The sequence below is a fragment of the Bacillus rossius genome, chromosome 1 (genome assembly GCF_032445375.1).
Source record: "Bacillus rossius redtenbacheri isolate Brsri chromosome 1, Brsri_v3, whole genome shotgun sequence".
In the NCBI taxonomy this organism is placed as follows: Eukaryota; Metazoa; Arthropoda; class Insecta; order Phasmatodea; family Bacillidae; genus Bacillus; species Bacillus rossius.
The window spans coordinates 343175229-343195986 of record NC_086330.1 but is presented as its reverse complement, the minus strand read 5'-3'; the positions used below and the strand labels follow the sequence as shown (position 1 = coordinate 343195986).

Here is a 20758-nt window from a genome sequence, read left to right as displayed (position 1 = left end):
TTCACACAAAAATATGAGTCAATACTGGCCCATGTCTCTCTAATTCTTGTGTGACAGCTGGCAAACTATTGCATCGGCCAGCTTTCAGACAAAAAACCACAGCAAAAAATTACAACAGAAAATTGCGTGAACACACACAAAATTTGTAACAACCAGTAAAAAAAAAAAACAGTAAAAGAACTTCCATGGATTGTTTTGTAATAAAGTAAACAAAATATATTTATTTTACAACATTCTCATGTAAATTATGATCATTAAACATTTTGCAAGCCCAAATACTTCTCAAGGGAGTAAAAATCAGGAATTTAAATCATACCAGAAGACCTAAAAACATAACAAATCTTTGATAAACTTGTTTAGGATGAGGAGGGTGAGTAACCTGGGTGGTTATAATGTGATTCATCTTTGGGATTGATTTTAATTTTCCGCTTTTGTTGTTACTTTCATTAATTAAAATAATTGGTACAGTTTAGAACTAGGACTTACATTTTTTTTTTCACAAGAGTTCCTTGTTTACCTTTTGCTAAGGACTGGGTCAGTAGTGGATCCAGAGCCCCCTCCTAAAGCATTTGGGTCCACTATTGTTTTAGTGTTTGCCTTGATAAAGCCTAGCCTCAGCTGGGTCAAGCCCCTCCCAAACCAAAATCCTGGATCCGCCACTGGACTGGGTGTAACCTCACTGTAGGATTTGCCACGGACCATTGCGAGGACCGTGTGTGTTCCCGTGATGTGCGTCGCAGGTTGTTGGCGCACATAGAGCAGTACAAGGGCACCTGGCTGCAGAGACATCTGCCGGCCGGCCTGCAGAACTCTCTGCTGGTGCTCACGTCTGCGCTCCATCGCTTCGTCCCGGCAGACTCTCAAGACACCTAGCGTGGACTAGATTAGCTGCTGCTGGGTGCTAATGGCTGGTGCTACTCTCGTTCCCGAGTACAGCTCCCGACTGATCGGGTGTCGACGTGCTGCTATCTCTTGGCTGGGTGGGCGGGAAACAATTGAGTATGTATGTGTAATGGAGGTGAACATTATTGTAGTTTCTGGGACTTGTGTATACATGTCAAAGTGCATTGAAACACTTCGAGGTCTGTAAACTGTTGACAGCCTATGTGATGGCCTGCAATGGCAGATTTTTGTATTTAATAGAATGATTTATACAGGTGTTTTCTCCTAGACAGGTACACACATGCATGTATTCCTTCGGAGAGTTCTAAACCAGAACTCGTTAAATGAGAAATATTTTAAGTATAGAAACTGAGTTGTTACAAAAATGCACTGGTTTATCGGGTATTTTGAACACAATTACTAGGCTTTTCTGAGTCCTTTTTTTATTCAGACAAAATTATAATTGAATATAAAACCATTAAATATTTGATTGTTATTAATATGAGTATTCTCCGGACCAATTTAAACGTATAGTAAATTTTTTTAATTTTTAATACACTTAACAGATTTATTAAAAAAATAGATGCAAAAATACAGAAAAATTACTAAGATAAGATTAGTACGTATATACTGTATAAAAACTGAATGAAATCATAATAGAATTGTGTAACATGCAAAGTAATGAAAAATCTGGTAATATGTTTTTTAAATCAGCACAATTTTAATTATAAAAATATTGTGCTAGAGTATGTGTAAAAGTCTTTAATCTTCACATTTTACCGTATTGGTCCGAATATAAGGCAACCATTTTTACATAAACGAGAGATGCAAAAATTGGAAGTCGCCTTATTTTCGCACCCAAGACATCAGAACCGCAAACATTAGTTCCAAGCTGAAAGCTACAGTAGAAACATTGTTTAACAAAACGTTCACAATTTTTTATATTAACTAAAACTTTGTTACCTCACACGGAGAAAAACGATAAATCCACCTAATATTGCAGTAATTCACAATTGTTTGAAGTTGAAAATTAAAATATTTGTTCTTGAGTAAAAACGTGAATGTTGAAGCATCTCAAAATGGCAACCTTTTATTTCATAATTCATATTTGTACTTTGTGTACAATCGCGTGTTAACATTTACGGTAATTTATCTTCAGATTTTTAACGGAAATATTTGTACTAAAATATCACAGTTATTTTCAGAACGATTGTTTACGTTTACAAACATTTCGGATGTAATGTTTGGAAATTCACGGCTGCCAACTGTCTTTCCACAATATTTCTTTGTTGTAAAACGAACATTGCCGAACACGCACGAAGACGCCATATTAACAGGAATTTGGTACGTTGCTTCAAAAGCTATTTTAATAATCCACTCTTTATTTATGTAAAAACCTTTCATAATTATAATAGATTAGTCTTTCAAATTCATAGAACAGACTCTCTCTGTCAGAGAGTAATATGGACAAATATACGCGGTCACGTAACCGAAGTTATTCTTGGCCGTATGCTTCATCATGTCAGCTAGCCACTTGTTTTGTTCCGGCAAGATGCATTCTTTGTTTGCTTTTTTTACGTTTAACACACTACTAAATAGTAATACGCCTTGTTCTGTGGTAATATGTAGCTTAAGTCAAACGGAAAGTTAAATGCTGTATTTTAAGAGGGATTAATAGCCATTGTAAAAATTTTAAATTCGTAGATACAGTAAAGTGTGAAAAATGAACAATCACACATCGGTGGAACGGCGGGGAACGAGCCCTAGACAAATAAACAGCTCTGAAGATGACAATTATGCAGCTTCATTAGAGTAAACATACGAAAAAATTTCTAGTGTAATACTTAAAAATGTAAATATTTTCTAATTGTTTTCTTTTGACTTTTAGGGTAGGCCATTCGAACTTATTTTAAATAAGTAATGTGATAAATATAAATTAATTGTTATACATAAATGCAAAAACGATTTATCAACACAAAATGTATGTCTAATGAATTTTCACATAAATTTCTACCAAAAATTATTGTTACATTTGTTTGGCCTCCTGAAACTGCAGGTCGCCTTATATTCGGGGTCGCCTTATATTCGGGCCAATACGGTATTTGTTGGTTTTACCGTTTTAATCGTGTATGGATCGCACATTTAATGCTGATTTTTAGTTTCAAAAAATGAACTGTGGTCTTTATGCCGGTTTTTGATTTTGGTTAGTATGTATATTGCACTGTGTTTGAACATGTGCATAAATTACTAACCCATGTTGGTTTTTAATGAATACAACTCCAGGAGTAAGTATAATTTGTTTAATCAAAATATCTCGGCAGACGTGTGAAGCTCCGTGAGCAGTGCAGAGTCAACACCAGTTCTGTATTTCTTACTCAGCAATAAGCTGAGAGACAAGCACAAAGTTGTTACTTGTATTCATGGAACTCTCGTAAATGGTGCGATCCTTATTCGAGGGCGACCCCTACAGTGAAAATGGTAGATTGATTTTCCCAAAATTAAATGTGTGACCATATGCAGGGATGACCCTTCTTTGGGTAAATACAGTAAAAGCATGTATGTATATATTATGCTGCGGAAAACAAACCAAAATTTCTGAGAGAGAGGGTTTTTGGTGTGATGATATTAACAGCTGTAAGCTATTATAGTATCTGAGGAAAGCAAATAATTAACATGTTAATTAAAGTTATTCAATAGAAATTTAAAATTTTTCAACACTTTCAGAAGCCTAATAAAGTAGAACCTTTTTTTTTACATACCTGGGATTTAATAATTCCCGTGGTTAATGTATGCATTTTTCTTTTACTTGCACTGTCATTTTCTTATAGTATTAATGCATTAATTTCCCGCTTTATCCAAATCATTTTCCGCATTTTACCAATTTTAACAGTGCTGCATTTAATAGCAAACCATCAGAAAAAGTTAAGGGGGAACAATTAAGTTTGTTCTGAAGTTTATTTTAAATTACAGTAAAACCCTGTTAAGAAGTTTTTCAAGGGACTGGATGGTTAAAACTTCTAAACAGTGAAAACTTCTTAAAAGGGAAAAGTAATTTCCAACGTAAAAATTGATTTTACTCAAATGACATGTACTGTATTCACACAAAAATACACTTACTATCATTGGCATGCTGGAATAACGGAATAACTAATTGTAATTACATATTTTTTAATCAGTAAATTGAATTATTAAAACTGTATTTAATTTAATAAGCACATTCAAATTAGTATTATCAAAACACTAACAAAAAAAAGCAATAACTAACATTTATTGTTTTAGAAAATACTTGGTTAAATTTGTTTGTTTCAACACATTTTTGGACTAATGCATCACAAAGTTAAAAACTGTATTTAATTTAATAAGCACAATAAAAAATAATTGTGAAAACACTGGCAAAAAACAATAACATTTACTGTTTTGAAAAATATTTGGTCAAAGTTGTTTGCTTCAACACATATTCTGACTGACGCATCACAAAGTTTTCCAGTTCCCACAAACTCTTCTGCACACTATCTGGAACATTTTGTGTGCCATGAACGAATAATCTTAGCTTCTCCAGGTGGTCCAGGGCTTCAGAGTAAGTAGGCATGGAAGTGGGTTCCTCTTCATCACTGTCACCATCGTCGATCTTATCCTCAGCTACATCCTTGTGCTGAGCACACAAATCCTCTATTGTGTGTGGCTCACATGGTAGAATTGAATCATCAACTGACGCATATTCTTCAAAAGTGCAAGAGAAATTTAATTTTTCTTTAAGAGTTTCCCAATTTGCACTGCATGAAGCACCTGCAATTGGGTCACAGTCCTCAATTGAATCGCCAGGGAAAATATCGTAAACTTTCTGGGCACCAAAGCCTGCTTTCTTAAAGCAATTGCTGATTGTACTTGACTTGAGCATTTCCAATGATGCAGCCGGAAAATGCATTGTGTCCAGGATGTTGATTTTATAACCGTTATCTTTGGCACTTTTCATTCGTGTTATGTCTTAACACAAGGCACTTACGGAAATGCTATTTGAGAATTTTTATAATCCCCTGGTCCATAGGCTGTAGCCTGGATGTTGAATTTGCTGGGAAAAATTCAATTTGCATGTTTCTGAGGTTATATAATTCCTTGGGATGTGCAGGGCAGTGATCCATGAACACCAAAATCTTCCTGTTTCTGCACCCCATCTTAGCATCCAAAGCTCTCACATAATCTTAGAAAATGCTGCCCGTCATCCGCGCAGACTTGTTGTTAGCGTACTTACATGGTAGAGTCTTTATGTTGTTGAAACACCGTGTTTTTTTTTGTTTTCCTTTTACTAGCAATGGCAACTTTTCCGTGCCATCCATGTTTGCACCCAGTAACACTGTCACTCTTTCCTTACTTTGTTTCCCTCCGTGGCATGTTTCACCTTTTAACACAAACGTTTTGTCAGGCAACATGTTAAAAAACAAACCACATTCGTCGACATTAAATACATTTTTAGGTTCAAAGTCCTTTAAAATTGTAGGCAATTTTGTGTTTATCCAACTCTGTACAGTATCATCACACACTCTCAGATTCCCCACTTACAGTTCTGTAGACAATTCCCACTCTATTCTTAAATCTATCGAGCCAGCAATTTGAAGCTTGGAATTCAACACCTAGGTTATGTGCTATTTGTAAAGCTTTTTCTCTTAAAAATTGGGCTGTTTGTCGGGATTCCAAGTGCCCTCTGTTCCTTAAACCATGCCAAGAGTAACATTTCAATTTCTTCGTATTTACCAGTTTTCATTTTCTTACACTTCGAAGAAACACTAGTAGCCAAAAGTTTTGCCATACTCACTCGTGGTATCAAAGGATTCGTATCAACTTCAGCAATTATTTTCAGTTTATCTTCAAACGATAACGCCTTCCGTTTAATAGATCTTCCACTACTTGTAGATGCCATTACGGACTGTCATGCACTACTTCCAATAAAATACACGCAAATAATTTAATAGCTGGCGGTATATGGTTTACTTTGTTTTTGGCACGTGACTTGAATTGGAAAATTGGTGTACTGATGGAACAGCCTCTAGTCCCTGAGAATGCAAGTAGGTGATTGGTCGTGCGGCATGCGGCACAGGTTTCGAAGATCGTTGGCGTTTCTCATTCGTCAGTTAAGCCACGAATGGGGAAAATGGTATGCCGGTGGAACAGCCTCTCAGTCCAAACAAACGCAGGCATATGATTCGTCGAAATACACACAAGTAACAGCGTGTGGCGTACGGCGCAGGTTTCGACGATCGTGCGCGTTTCTCATTCGTCACTCGAATGGGGGAAACGGTGTGCGGCGCAGGTTTTCCGACGGTCTTGTTCTGTTCAAATAACTATTAAACGTTTGGAAATATGTAAATTTTTAAAATTAACCTTAAAAATTGTTCAAAAGCTTAAAGATAAACGTTATTATTTTATTTTTTTCCCACAAAAGCTGAATGTTATATGCAGGAAGCATATATAAAGAAAAAAGTAATGAAAGGGAAATATTAACATATGGATATATGGAAGTGATCAAGGGAATAATTTTTTGAACTTAATAAATGGGAAAACGTGTTACGCGGGAATGTCATAAGCGAGTTTTACTATATACATTATTGCGTGTGGTTACGCGAGGTTCGTTTGCTATTGTAAACAACCTTTTTTTTTTGTGCCACATGCCACAGTAAACCATTTAGTCATTATCCAAAACTTTGGAAATGTGAGCACAAAAATTAGGTTAAAAAGAAGATGGTGTTTCAGTTTTATATCTCTCCCCTTTAAACTTAAATGTATCAAGCACAAAACAGTTGAAAATGTGGTTTATGTAACTAAACAATAGAATACTGGGCCTTTATTTAAATAAGTGAATGAAGCAATATAATAAATTCCTGTAAATGTGACGTCTTTGTCCATTTCCGACAATGCTCATTTTACTACTGTAGAAATTTATTGGAAATGCAGTTGGCTGCACTGAATTGTTTTAAAGTTTTTCTATTCCTAAACGTAAACAGTTGTTTGAAAGTGATTGTGTTTATGTAATAGAATTGATTCCAAAATCTGAAATTAATTAATTATTAATTTACACAGTCCAAATAAGAATTGTGTAAAAAAATGCCACCGTACAAAAGTGTACATTTAGAGTTGCTTCAGTATGCATGTCTCTTTCTGTCCAAGAGCTAAGAAGTATGTTCAACTTTGAACACAATTACGAAGAACCTGAAGACAGGATGGATTGATTGGTTTTTATCGTGTGAGATAGTGAAGTTCTAGTAATTGTACAAAAACACAGGCATCTCGGATATTTTATTTAGTGTGGTGTTCATTTGCTTCTCATCGTTTCCATCATAGTGAGATAACAAAAAATAAATTAACACTTCTTTTGTACATTTTCCCATATTTTACATATTTTTATCCTGGTCCCTTGAAATATGTAAAATGAGGTTCTACTATAATTTAGTAGTTCTTGTGTCAAAAAATGACTTGAGCGAACTGTACTTTATTCTCGTGAAATTGTACTAAATTTGCATATATGGCCAAATAATCCTTCCCTAAATGCAGCATACATGGCTTATTTTGGTTAGTAAAATACAGAATGTCTCAAAAATTTTGCCTTCGTTATTCTTGTTGTACAGTAAAAGCTTGATTTAATTTAGTTGTCATAGGTAGTCAGGTCCCAAAAGAACCAATACCTGTTATTGACTGACTACGCTATACGGGATTGAGATCCTGTCAGTTGTAAAAACTATTTCATACTGATAATGTTTTGTATTATAGTGTAAAACAACACTTCACAGTTGTGAAAGTTGTGTTTTACCAAAAGACAACCAAATTCAGTAATATTGGTATGTAAAATGCTTTTTTTTTATTATCGGTAGCTATTATTATTTATAATTTTTATCCATATAAGTTCATTTTATGGCATGAAAGTACCTTGTCTGGGCTAGACTACAGTTGTAAATCATAAAACACTGCCCACATGTTCCAAGTGTTGTACCAGCCTTAATTCCAATGATGGGTCATGTGTAAGGTGCAGGGAATAAATGTTTTGTTTCTTGTTTGTGTGGGTGCATTGTTTTTGCGTGAATTTGTTTACACTACTTCTGCCTTTTGTTGGTCATTCGTGAGAAACTTAGTTTATATTTTTATAAGATTCATATTACAAATAGGTAATACCATCAGATTGTAGCTTTTGATGTGAAAAGAGCATTTAATCAACAATATAAGTATTATTAATTTAGAAGAATAGATTTTATCTATAAACAACTTTTTTGATGAAAGTTAAATTTCAGTTGGTTGCTTCAGTAAGCAGCATAGATTGAGTATAATTTATTTATTGTATCATTCCTTTTTAAAACCAATCTTTTCTTAAATAGTGAATGCAGTTGGAAGTAGTGTTTTGACTTAAAAAAAAGCCATCAATTGATAGGGGCTGGAAATATTAGCATATTAAATACAACTTATTTAACCCTCTAGTTCAGTTTTGTACAAAAACCACAAATTTTTAATGCCTTTGTTTTTTTTAGATTAAAACCACAAAAATAAATTTAAATGTTTATTTTCCTGAAAAAAAAATTGATAGTGCAATATGTATGCTACTAAATGTTAAGTAGCAGTTTTAATTCATAGAATAATTAAAATAATATACAAATCAACTCGATTGGGTTATATTTTGACATCATCTCAGATTGTATGTAACTTGGCTGCATCTCAGGGACATGGCAATGTACCAAAGTATGGTCACTAAAACTAGTGAAGAGAATGATAACCAGAAACTGTAGTATTGCTGTGGTTTACTCCACACTCCAGCTTAAGCATACAGCAAGACAGTGCAGCCTGTATCGTTCTCATCTTATTAGCCAATAATACAACTTTTTGGTCTGTGAGATGAGAAAGTCTGTGGCAACTTGAGTTGTATTAACTGAAGTGCTGATAAGTCTTGAGTGACTAACATAAATTAAAATAATTTTATTATACATGTACATGTGGTTTGGACAAACCACAAAGTTTTGATATAAGGTCTGTCAGGTCACTGAAAGTCTATGAGACAAGGTTGTTTCTTAGTGTAAGAAGATAGATACATTTTATACAACTATTTTGAAAACTGTCAAAATGTTGCAGTTATGTGACATTTTATACAGGTTTTTTTTTCTGTAAATTAGAAACACTATAAACTAATTTAGCTGAAGAAAACCATTTGTGTTGTAATGGTCAACAAAAAAAAAAAAATAGCATCTAAAGTAAAATTAGAAAAAGAAGCATTTTTTGCAAAATGCTAATTGTTCCAGCCCTTAGTAATTAATGTTTGTGTATATTATTGTTAATGAATAAGGGACTAGACTGATTTTGTATTGATTCTTGAAATATTTTAGCAAGATTTAATTTTATGATGAAAATATTGTGTTATTCTGTGTTCCTTTTAATAGTGTCTTGTTATGTAACTTGTTTTGTGAAATGATGATCTGTTACATATGTATTTTTAATCTTTGTCAATGTCATCAGTGGAGCTTCTAAATTTAGTTTTTGACATAGGTACATTTGTGTTATTTAGAATATTTTTGTGTCTAAGTGGTTTTATTTCTGTGCTTTGAGAAGAAACTTATTATATTAATTGTGTTTGAGTTTTACCCTAAAAACCATTAATTTTATGTGGCTGAATTATTTTTCTCCTGATATCATTACCTGTAATAGATTTTATTTAATATTAAAAATTTGAAATAAATATATTTTTTTTCTTCACATACATTTGAACCTTGTTCCAAGGTTCCTGTGTGTAACATTTTGTGTTATATTCTGACTTATAAAACTTTGATGTTTAAAGGCCCCGTCTACCTGGGCACACATATGTTGTGCAGAGCTTCCAGAAGAAAGCACGCTATTTAAAAATTGCTAAAATTATCTAAGTAGTGTAATTTACGAAAATAATTTTATATTGTGCGTAGGGCTGATGAGTAGTTCTTGTTCTGTATTTGGTTCTAAAACTGTATTTTTAAAAGAGTGGAAAGGACTAAAATGTGTGTTTTCAGAATAATTTTTTAGGTATGAAATGCCTGGTACAGATTACGAAAAGCACTCAAGAACCTTGCATTAAACCTTTATCTCCATTTCTCTGCCATCTAATGTTATGGTTACCGCTCAGATTGCATAGTAGTCTTATGCATGAAAAGAAGACTACAGGCCATTCCACAGCCTTACATTTAGAGGAGATACCACGCTAGACACACCAGCGAGCATTGTACTGATCATTCCGCCTCACTAACACACACATACACCCTTGGATAGGCGAGCCGCTTAAAGCGAATAGCGTAAAAAATATGCTCCAACAGAAGCAAATTTTTTTTTAAAAAATGAATAGTGTTTAAATGGTTCCAAATAAAACTCATAATAATTAACTAACAATATTACTACAGTTTAAAATTATTTATGACTTTTTGATAAATATTAATACAGTGAAACCTTGTTAATAAAAATCCTGTTATACAAAACTCATTAATACAAAGTGTTTTCACTGTCCATAGAAATTACATGGGAGTTATAGTGCTACATAATTTTATACAAAAGTATGGTTATTATTTTTTATTTATTTAGTTATATTATTTATTTACATATATGATGCACATCAACACTCATTAAGGATATTGCAAGGAATTTGCACCATAAAAACAAAATAAATTACAACAGAATACAGGATACAGAGAACAAATACAACAGAAACACAACAGAAACAGAAACAACAACATAAGACATACATCATTAAAATTAAAAGAAAAAAAAACAGTTAAAATATTAATGACATGAAACATGCAACACAAGAATCGAAATATGTATTAAAATAAAAGTTAGAGACTAGTACTACAACACGTACCTATGTAATATAATGTTATTTTTGATCCAAAGGTAATCAATTGCATGAAGTAAAAGGTGGTTATTACAAATATCCCAGAATAGTATAAGAAACTGTGAATTTCAACTAAAATAATACTGATGCTATTACCTAGGTACTTTGGTTCATTTTACGATGGGGAAAGAAGTTTAGAAATCTTATTCTTCCAAAATGACGGTAATGTTTCTTTTTGTAAGTAATTTATAAACCTTTGCTTTCTCCTTCTGTCTTAAATCCTTTAATAAGTAGTACAGTATAAAATGCTTTTTTTGTTTTTTTAAAGCCACATACATATGTAGCCATCCTAAAATTGTATTTTACAATTCCTAGAAGAAAAAAAAATATGGTGCTGAATAAATGCACGTTTTCTTGGAGCATATATATATTTTTTGAGGTGGTTATGCATCTCCTAAACAAGAAAAGAATTTTTAAATTTATTTAATTTTGATTCACAAATTATATAAAAATGGTGATCAAATTTTGTAATAGTATAGTTAATGCAAATCTCGTTATTGCAAAGTGACAAAATTATAATTCTTTCAGGTTTGTATTATTGAGGTTGACTTAGGAGAAATTAAAAAAAAAACTAAAATATAAGCCCTGATTACACACCCCTGCATTTAATTTATTGTTTCTGATCCACTCGGAAACTGAAACTGGGTGTTTATACCACGAAGGGTACTGCATACCAGACCAGACTGCTGGCTGCTAGTGCGTACGGCTAACTCTAAACGTCTGTACCTAGTTCGTCGCTTCTCTCTGCGGACTGTTTGAACATTACAGCACTGCAATTTCATGTCCTCTTCAGCCAGTGAAGTAGTGCCTAAAGTGTGTGGCGCACTGTTCATGCATGTAATGTTCCAAAGTTGTGATTCGGGGAGGGGGGTCTGGCATTACATGCCACCCATTAAATTTATGCCCAGCAATTTCAAAACGCTCTGTATAGTAGATTGAAGCTTGTTGAATTTCACTGATGACGATTAAGAGTGTTTTTACAATTAATGCCTGGGATTAGGTGAAACTCATGCAAATTTACCATAAATAGTTTTCTGTAAACTTAACAAAAGTAATGCTGTGACAATACCTGTTTTTGGCATGGTATTCATTTGTAAGCTATGGCTTTATTTCCCTTGATTTTATTTCCATATAGTTATTTTCCAGATAAATGAAAATCTTGCGTAATAGTTCAAATAATTTTAGTTTTTTTTGACTTGTGCAAAATAAATTGTTACTACATTTGTAATATTATTCAAGTGATAGTAGATATAAAAAAAATTGTCAGTGTTTATTTTGCTCAGGAGTTTAGAAGACACTTAGCACTGAGGTCTTAAAGATGGAGGTGGCAGTTATACAGTTAGTGATTGTTCATTTGTCAGCCAGTGAGAAAAGACCTAAGAAAATCAGTTCGTCATGTTAACCTATCCTTAATACTTTCACCTCTTTTAGAGCATTAGGGCTAAGTAAATTTCAATGTTGGAAGTACGAATGGATCTGAAACAGAATCAAATGATTTTATTGTATTCTGCTACTAAGTCTTGGAGTACAATCGGCACATCCTACTGCTTCATTTTGGATGTGTATTAGGGAAGCAGATTGTTAATTCTACCAACAAAGAATCTTAACAGCTTTTAGAAAATGGTGGATTTAAGTGTGGAAAAAAAAAAAACTGAGCCAATGAGTAGATATATGTACCGAGTTGATTTTGCGTAAAATAATAGGGTTGCATTGTGTGAACAGAACTGCAAATGTGTTGAGATTAATTGATCTAGAACTCTTTACAATTACCATCCTATATATGACTGAATTTTGATGCATAATGAAAAGTTGCTATTTGTTATTTATTTTTACTTGTTTCTGTGGTTTTATTTGTACAACAAGTGCCTTCATTGTTATTCTGTTTAATTTAATTACTTGTTATTCAGATTTTGTTTTCTCATCTTTCCTGTACCTGTGTCTTGTGTTTGATTAAGTTTTGGCTTGAATTTTGTAAAAAATTTCACTTAAAGTAATTAAAAAAGGTTATTGATGAATATGTGTTGTTATTTATTCAGTGATATAGTATCAGAGCCTTGCTACAATACAAAAAATCCTTTTTGGGTAGCCCAAAGAGATTATCAACAATTGCTATGTTGTTCTCAACCATTTCACTTGGACATTCATTATGTTCCATTTCGAAACATATATCTTTTTCATACGATGATAATATTTAGTGAAAATAAATTTATACACTCACCACTAGATGACCGAATTTATTATTTTTTTTTCATGCACAACTAGCTGACCCGACAGATGATGTCCAAATTTCAATAAATTTGTTTGTGATAATTTTGTGAATTTGTGAAAATATACTGGAAATGTGTAAATGAAGTAAAAATGAGAAAAGAAATGTATTTCTGAGTGATCATTTTATTTACTAACAATTGTGGCCATGGATATTCAATTTGAGGATGAGTACATTCAGAAATACGCCAATTTGTAAATTTTACATGCAAGATTAATTCTATTGGCAGTACACCGCTGAAATTCTGGAAATGTGTGTTGTGCTTGGAATGTGATCTTCTTGGAACCATGCGGTTTTGTTTCAAAATGAAAGTCACAGTTTAAATAAGTCAGAATTTCAAATAAACAATCCAAACAAAAAAATGCTTTGATTGGTGTGCTGTGAATTCACCATTGAAACCACAATTGAAATAATTCAGAATTTAAAGTAAACAGTTTGACTTTGCCACTTGTGCAACACAATCCAGGAGTTTCATTTCTGTAGTTAATGCCTTACAATGTGGGCACACAATGCTCATCGATCAAATAGCAACGGATAGGGCTGCACTGTAACTAATTTTTACGTTGTAACAGAATGCAGCTCGATGAGTATGCAATGTAACATTTATTTGTCTTATACGATTATTCAAATTCATTGTCGAACAATTGGTTTCTACTTACCGATGATATCTCATTCGATGCATATCATCTTTGTTTCCATTTTGTCTTTTTCTCCTTGTGTTTGTGAGAATATATTTTGTTAAATTTCATTTTGTTCTTTGTGTTGCTCTAAAGTTTGATTTGATGGAAAATTTGTTTGGTTTGTAGCATTGCGAGTTCTGGGACCTAAATTGCTCTGTCTTATTGGGGGCATTGCAATGCAATTAAAATGTGTCCATTCAATTCAATTTTTGCAATTGCGACACAATGAGCATTGCAAATAATTACAATTCAACTAAAAATGGACAATTGATTAACTTTGTTGATACTGAATAACCGTTTGTCACCTCAAAACTCACCGTATTTCGTAAGTAAATCTGTAAATTTTTTGTGTAATAAAATGATGAAACTAAATTAATTTCAAGGAATGATTGCAATGAACTAACAACTGAATCACACCTCAACTGAAATTAAACAACTGAATCACACCTCAACTGAAATTAAACAACTGAAGATTGCAAAAAAGTATTTTTTATTTTAATTCAGGCTAGAATGCTGTTATTCATACTTTTCTTAATATCTTCCATATTTTGTTTTTCAATTGAAAACATTAAAATAATTTATTTTTCAATTCAGGGAGCTTAACGACCAAAAAAAAATCGACAAAATATGTTGTTCCTAACATCAGTTTTATCGAGAGTGCATAAAAAAATTATAATTTTTGCAGTTTGTCCGAATCTTTAGACTTAAATTTTTCCCCCGAAAACCTTCGCATGATCATAATGGACAAAGCTAAAATAGAATTGTTTATATTTCACAGTTGGAAACGTGAGTTATGGCCTTTTAATACAATTTTTTTTTTCAGTTTCCCACAATTTGCAAATTTTTCAATTTTTTTTTCCATAAAAACCTTATTTGGTTTATAACAAAAATAAAAATAAAAAGCCAAATCGGTCCAGCCGTTCTCAAATGATGCGCTTACCAACGAACAGCATTTAATTTAAATTTATGTAGATGCAAATTCTGCCCGTGCTATGATCTCGAGGCACAATATATTTGGTATTTCGTAACCTTGAAGTGCAATCAGATTGAACGCCATTTGTTATGTTTCCCTGCCTTGTAGAAGCAGCAGACGCGGTAGTGGAGTGTTCAGGGAGATCCCGTCTCCGTGCCACAGCAGCATGGGCCTAAGTCTGCGTAGCAGTCCACACACGTGGCTCCGGAGTTCGGTTAAGCCCACCGCAACCTTTCCATTTCTCTTCTCCCACGCACATACGGCGGGATATCGTTATTTCATTTCTATTTTCGCCTCCTTTATTTATTTTTTTCTCCCCCCCCTCCCTCTCTCTCGAGGAAGGGAGAATTGTTTTCCAATCTCGCGGAGCAAACGCGGCCGTAATTCTGCAGGGACCGGGCGGATAGCAGGAGGACTCGGAAGGTATCGAATTAGCGCACGGTCCCATAAGGGGCCCGAGCGACCCGAGCTTTTCTCCTCATTGAAAACGTGACCTTTTTTCCCCTTCCCTTCTCTTACCCCGCTCCCCTCCTCCTCCACCCATGCAGGTCGCCTCTTACAAGACGTCTTGTCAGCACCTGGGCGCAGTTCTAGGCGGCTGTTGGAAGGTTGTGACGACCCCTCGCACTGTTAAGAGTATCTTGGGCCCCGCCTACCCGGACACTCATACGGCGAACAAACCACGCTGTCTGATAACTGCTCAAGATATTCAGAAGAAGAAAAAAAACATTTAAGAATGCCCTGAGGGCGAGTAGTCAGTTCTGTATTTAGTGTTTTAGCATTTTGTTTTTAAATCGTAGAGTGCAAACGGCTAAAATACGTGTTTTTAGAGTAATTTCCAGACATGAATCGCCCAATACAAATTATTAAAAACACTCAAGAGACTCGCATTACACCTTTATCTTCATTTTCCCGCCAGCTAGTGCTGTGGTTACCACTCGAATACCACAGTTGCCCTGTGCACGTCGAGAAGACTGCGCGCCAGTTCAGAGGCGACACCGCGCCAGAAGCACCAGCGAGTGTTGCGCTTATCATCCCGCCTCACCGACAAAGATTCACCCCTGTCCGGAATGGCCGCTTAGTTATGTAACACCGCCACAGATTGTGCCGCAAACTGTGTTATCACAGCAGTCGCGGGGCCTCGTGGTCCGACGGCCGGATCCAGGCATCGAACCACTGGCCCACGGAGAGTCCCAGCCGTTCTACTCCACACCTCTGTTTATGATGTGTCGAAGTCAGGTATTGACTGAGGCGAAAATAAATGACGCTTGGGAGACTTATGAGCGTGTGCATTTGAGATAAATAGGCGTGGTTGCAGTTGGGTTGCTATGCTGAGAGAAAATCACAAAAAAAAAAAAAAGTTTGGGGGGGAGGAGGGAGTTTAAATTAAGGATGTTCGGAAAAATTGGTTCCAATCCCGGTGGAAGCAGTTTAAGCTGCACTGTCTGTCCGGCGCTCTCAATGCTAGTTTTGTAGATTTCATTGCCGGAGGAAACTGAATTTGCGGTGCAGTTAAATAATAATAATACTTGTCGATGTGTTTGCCAAATGAACGAATGCTGTGGATGTAAACATGGATGATGATGATTATGAAGCTCAGCGCGCAGATTTGCACCGATTCACATGATTTGAATTAGAAATCATATTAAGGGAGTAGCTTAGTCACGTTTAAGATATTATACGTGTAGATCTGATTGGCTTAGCTCTCATTAAATTAAATAAAAATACTAACATTGCATACTTACTTCTTAAATATATGCCAGCGTTACATTTTAAAGTTTTTACGACGTACTGATAGGAAGAATTAAATTTATCAAAGGTAACGTTACTAGCTACTTCACGATACAAGATACGGTTTGAATTTCGTGAAGTATCTGGTTGCATTGTTTTTACACCTGAAATGTTTCATTTCTATGATCCACTTGGTTATTCTTATTGGTACTGCACGAAAAAGATAAAACTATAACTTTTGCAGCTAACTACACAAAAAATGCGCTAGATATATTATTTTGTGAAATTTAGATAGTCAAGTGTTTACAAGTTCAACACTGTTTACCGTTAATATAAAATAATCACCTGAAATGGGGCGTCCCACATTAAGACTCTGTCTCACCTGCCATACGCACACACACACACACACACACACACACACACACGCACACACACACACACACGTACACGTGTTTACATCTTTACTTACTTTTAAGGATTATTTCTAAAATTTTGACTCGACACCTCCCTTTCATTTGTTATTCAGTCACAAATATTTTCAACAGATACTCACTTAGTGCAATATTACTGGTGTAATAAAAACGTGCAAGTCTTCGTTATTATCATCACTTGCACGACTTTTTACATCCATGATTTCACACTTAGAGAATATCTGTTGAAAATATTTGTGGCAGAACAACAAATGCAATGGGGGTACAGAGTTTGTAAGTTGTAGAAATAGCCCTTAAAAATAAGTAATGACTAAAAATTAAAAAAAAAAAAAAAAAAAAAATCAAAAGGAGTGTAAGACCGAGCTATGAGGTAATTAAAAGCAGCCAAAGGCACTGTGTGAAAGACGTCAGCAAACAATAAACTCTAAATTAATTATTTTGTTTTGTTGAAGTTATCGTTGGAATGTTCAGCTCATAACGGAAGTCCAGCAAGACCTGGTGATTTTATTATATAGATGATGGAATGTAACTGATGCTCTTTTAAAAACTTGGTTTGTTTTCCGTAGGTAATAATCCTTTATTTTTCAATTTTTTTTTTTTTAGAAATCTTTGTTTAAAACGCAGTCATAAATACGGATGTAATAAGTAGATTTGAAGAAAAATATGAAATGAAAAATTAATTAAACTGAATCGAAAACTATTTGATTCAATTTCTCTCTGAGTGTGGCAAAATAAAACTGCGTTTTCATTCAAAATAGCAATGGGCTGTACTACTCAGATTAATGTTTAAGCTATAGTACTGTAGTAACGAGATACTTGCCACAAATCCTGCTCACGCTTTTCTTTCCAAGAATCTGCTTTAGGTAGTTAATATTTAGCGATAGTAACACTAAGTATATGCAATATACATCTCGCATGAATTCATGATCACTAGACCCAATTTAATCGTAAAAAATAAATATTTCGTTATCAGTTTTATATTTATGAATTTTGTGGTTTTCACTAATATCGGGCATAAAAATAAAAGAAAAACTACATAAATTTGATACATTTTATGTATCAGAACCAAACCCCCTGATTTTCTATGACTATTAATCTTAAATAACTTTTAAAATAGTGCCCCAGTGGGGAAAAAATATATTAATTGCGTGGATTTACTTTATTTCTAGTGCCGTCATATTTTATAAATTTGAAGTTTGCCTTTTACAACGGTATTATTTCTTACAATACAATAGAATACAATTTTTTACAACACAATAATGATAAAAAAAAAGCAGTCATGGGGACTGTCGACAGATGTGGAAACTTAAAACTTTGTATTCAAATGTGTAATATGATATAATTTCTACGTCAAATGTACGCAAGAAAATGATTTTGGTATTATATCAGCATGATGTCAGCATGATATAGGTAATTTATCCTTACATCATTTTTTAGTCACAACAGATGTCAGTGGTATGTCAAAATTACGTAAAAATACGTTACATAGCTAGTGATGTCAGACTTAGGTCATGTGTTCACTGGCCAATTCACAGTTTACACAAATTAAACATTTCACGTGGTCAATTTAATTTCTCTTGCTTCTACTACAGCAAGTCGGTGACGCGAACCCACAAGATTTTACCCATCCAAAAATAGTCCAACACGCACATGATACAGTCGAGTGTATACAACGTATTAGTGTATATATGAGTATACATGTACACAGGCCGCTGCGCGTCGCCAGTCTGGTGCAACACGTCACTAGCATGTCGGTGACGCGAACCCATAAGTTTTGCTTCTAACAAAAATCGCTCAATGCGGCTAAAGAAGTTATCACTTCAAAAAATTAATATGCAATGTTGGGAGCTCAATTTCCTCAAGCGTTTCCTTGTGATGTTTCCGATATTGACTGCCGTTATTTCCTTAAAGTTAGTTAAGGTTTAAAAATAAAACAATTTTTTACTATCTAATCATCCAGTAGAGTTAGAAAAAAACATACATCCTAAACTAAATAAATGTTTGCAATTGTTTATAATTGTAAAATATTTCTCAATGAATGCCTATAATAAAGGTTTACGAATTAAATTTTACATCTGAACTAGGTAATTCAGACTAATTTCGTGTTCTGCCTTGCATTTAGGTGAAGTGTTTATCGGTATTAACCATATCATCTTGCCCTTAAGACAAGTAGGTATTGGTTATAATACGTAAACTATGTTAAGTAGCACAGGTATTAGAATTAGTAATAATAATAATAATAATAACAATAATGATAATAACATACCTTTGGAGGTAAAGATTTAAACACGATCAAAAAATTCAGTTTCTAGTAACCCGAACCATTCTTAAACAGTACTTATGTTGGTATGCAAGCGAAAATTTGATAGTTGTAGTCAATAAATTTGCATACAGTAGCAGTTTTTTGCGATCTTAACATTTATGAAATATCAATCGTCTGTTATAAGAGATTAAAGATAAAGTTATTTCTATATATTTACTACCGTAGGGTAGAACATTTCTAGGCTACATGAACTTACAAAGCTTTATGTAGTTCAAGCAACGTTCGAACTTAATCCCCTAAACTTGCTTAAAAAATGTCGGAAAAGCTACGTCTTTAAAAAATACGGAATCTTTTTAATTAACAATATTACAGATCTGGTTTTCGTGGATTGACTCTAAACTATCGTAACAATTTCCGATAATTTACTAAACACTTATATGTTATATTATCAACTAAATGCTACTTCGTATTATTTCTAAAAAAAAAAAAAAAAAAAAAAAGCTTTCTGGTAAAATCTTTTTTGCGTATTTCATTAGATAAAGTTCAGTAGTGCATAACTTAAAAAAAAAAATTCCAGCAAAAAAAAAGAGGTTGTGTACTGTATATTTACACAACAGCTCAGCAGTAAATTACAAAAGCAAATTTTTCAGATTAAATTTTTGAAAGAAAATTCAGGCATTTGTCTTTAATTTCCCGCTGCTCCAGATGCAGTTAACTGAAATGGGCAGCGGTCTAGAGGAATGTATAAGTAATGCGAATGTAAAACGCGAAAGTTCGTAGCCGGCCGGAAGGCGAATTTATTGCAGATTTTGAGCCCCTAAATTACCGGGAAAGAATAACTTAGCATAATCAATTGTGCTGAAACGAGACCGAGAGAGAGGGAGAGAGAGAGAGAGAGAGAGAGAGAGAGAGAAAGTAAACCTTATGCAATGAAGGGATCAGTTAATGAAAAGGATACATCCAAACATTACTTACTTTGGCCGAAAGGTTCGAATACTTCAATGGCATTATTTGCGTTTGCACTAAGAATGTATTTATTACTTGCTAATAACCCGCTGCTTCGCTCGCGCAAACTCACGATATTGCTGGTATTTTACCGTTGCAAGAATAGTATGGGTTTAATTCCAGACATTTTTACTAAGGTAAACTGACGCATGAGTACCGCCATGAACCTATATATACCCCTCTGAGCTGAAGCGTATCCCTACCACAACAGGATGTTGGAACATTCGAGAATATTCTGGTCTTCCGTTTCCTTCTACGGTTCAGAATCATCTGGAAGAGTCTATAATACTCTGGAACATTCTACAACATTTTACAACATAATCGAACATTCTCAGGTCAATCTCGGCCACTCCGGCACTCGATTCCCAGATGCTGCACCGAAGTCCATTGGTGCGATGCCCTGTTTTGACACCCATATCTTCCAACCCAACACCTGCAGTTCCAAACGAAACCTTCCTCATAGATGGCGGATGGAGGGCTACCTTAACATACAAACCCCATGGGGCTACGGAGTTATAGAGGCACACACGGACAAACCACGCTTACGTTTACTATACGTAGTTTAGATTTTTTTTTTTTTTTTTTTTTTTTTAGAAAATTCTAGGAAATTCTGGAAAATTTGAGAAGTTTATCAAAAGGTCCAAAAA

The 20758-nt window shown here is 34.2% G+C and overlaps 1 protein-coding gene across 1 annotated transcript in view; it reads left to right on the top strand.

The window, feature by feature from the left end:
- The window catches only part of LOC134528147 (uncharacterized), a 69850-nt gene extending 57079 nt beyond the window's left edge, over positions 1-12771 (top strand). Inside the window, exon 18 of the mRNA XM_063361472.1 lies at positions 741-12771. Within this exon, the coding sequence (XP_063217542.1) occupies positions 741-873 (133 nt within the window). The 3' untranslated portion in view covers positions 874-12771. The remainder of the gene's footprint in view (positions 1-740) is intronic.
- The last annotated feature ends 7987 nt before the right edge of the window (positions 12772-20758 follow it).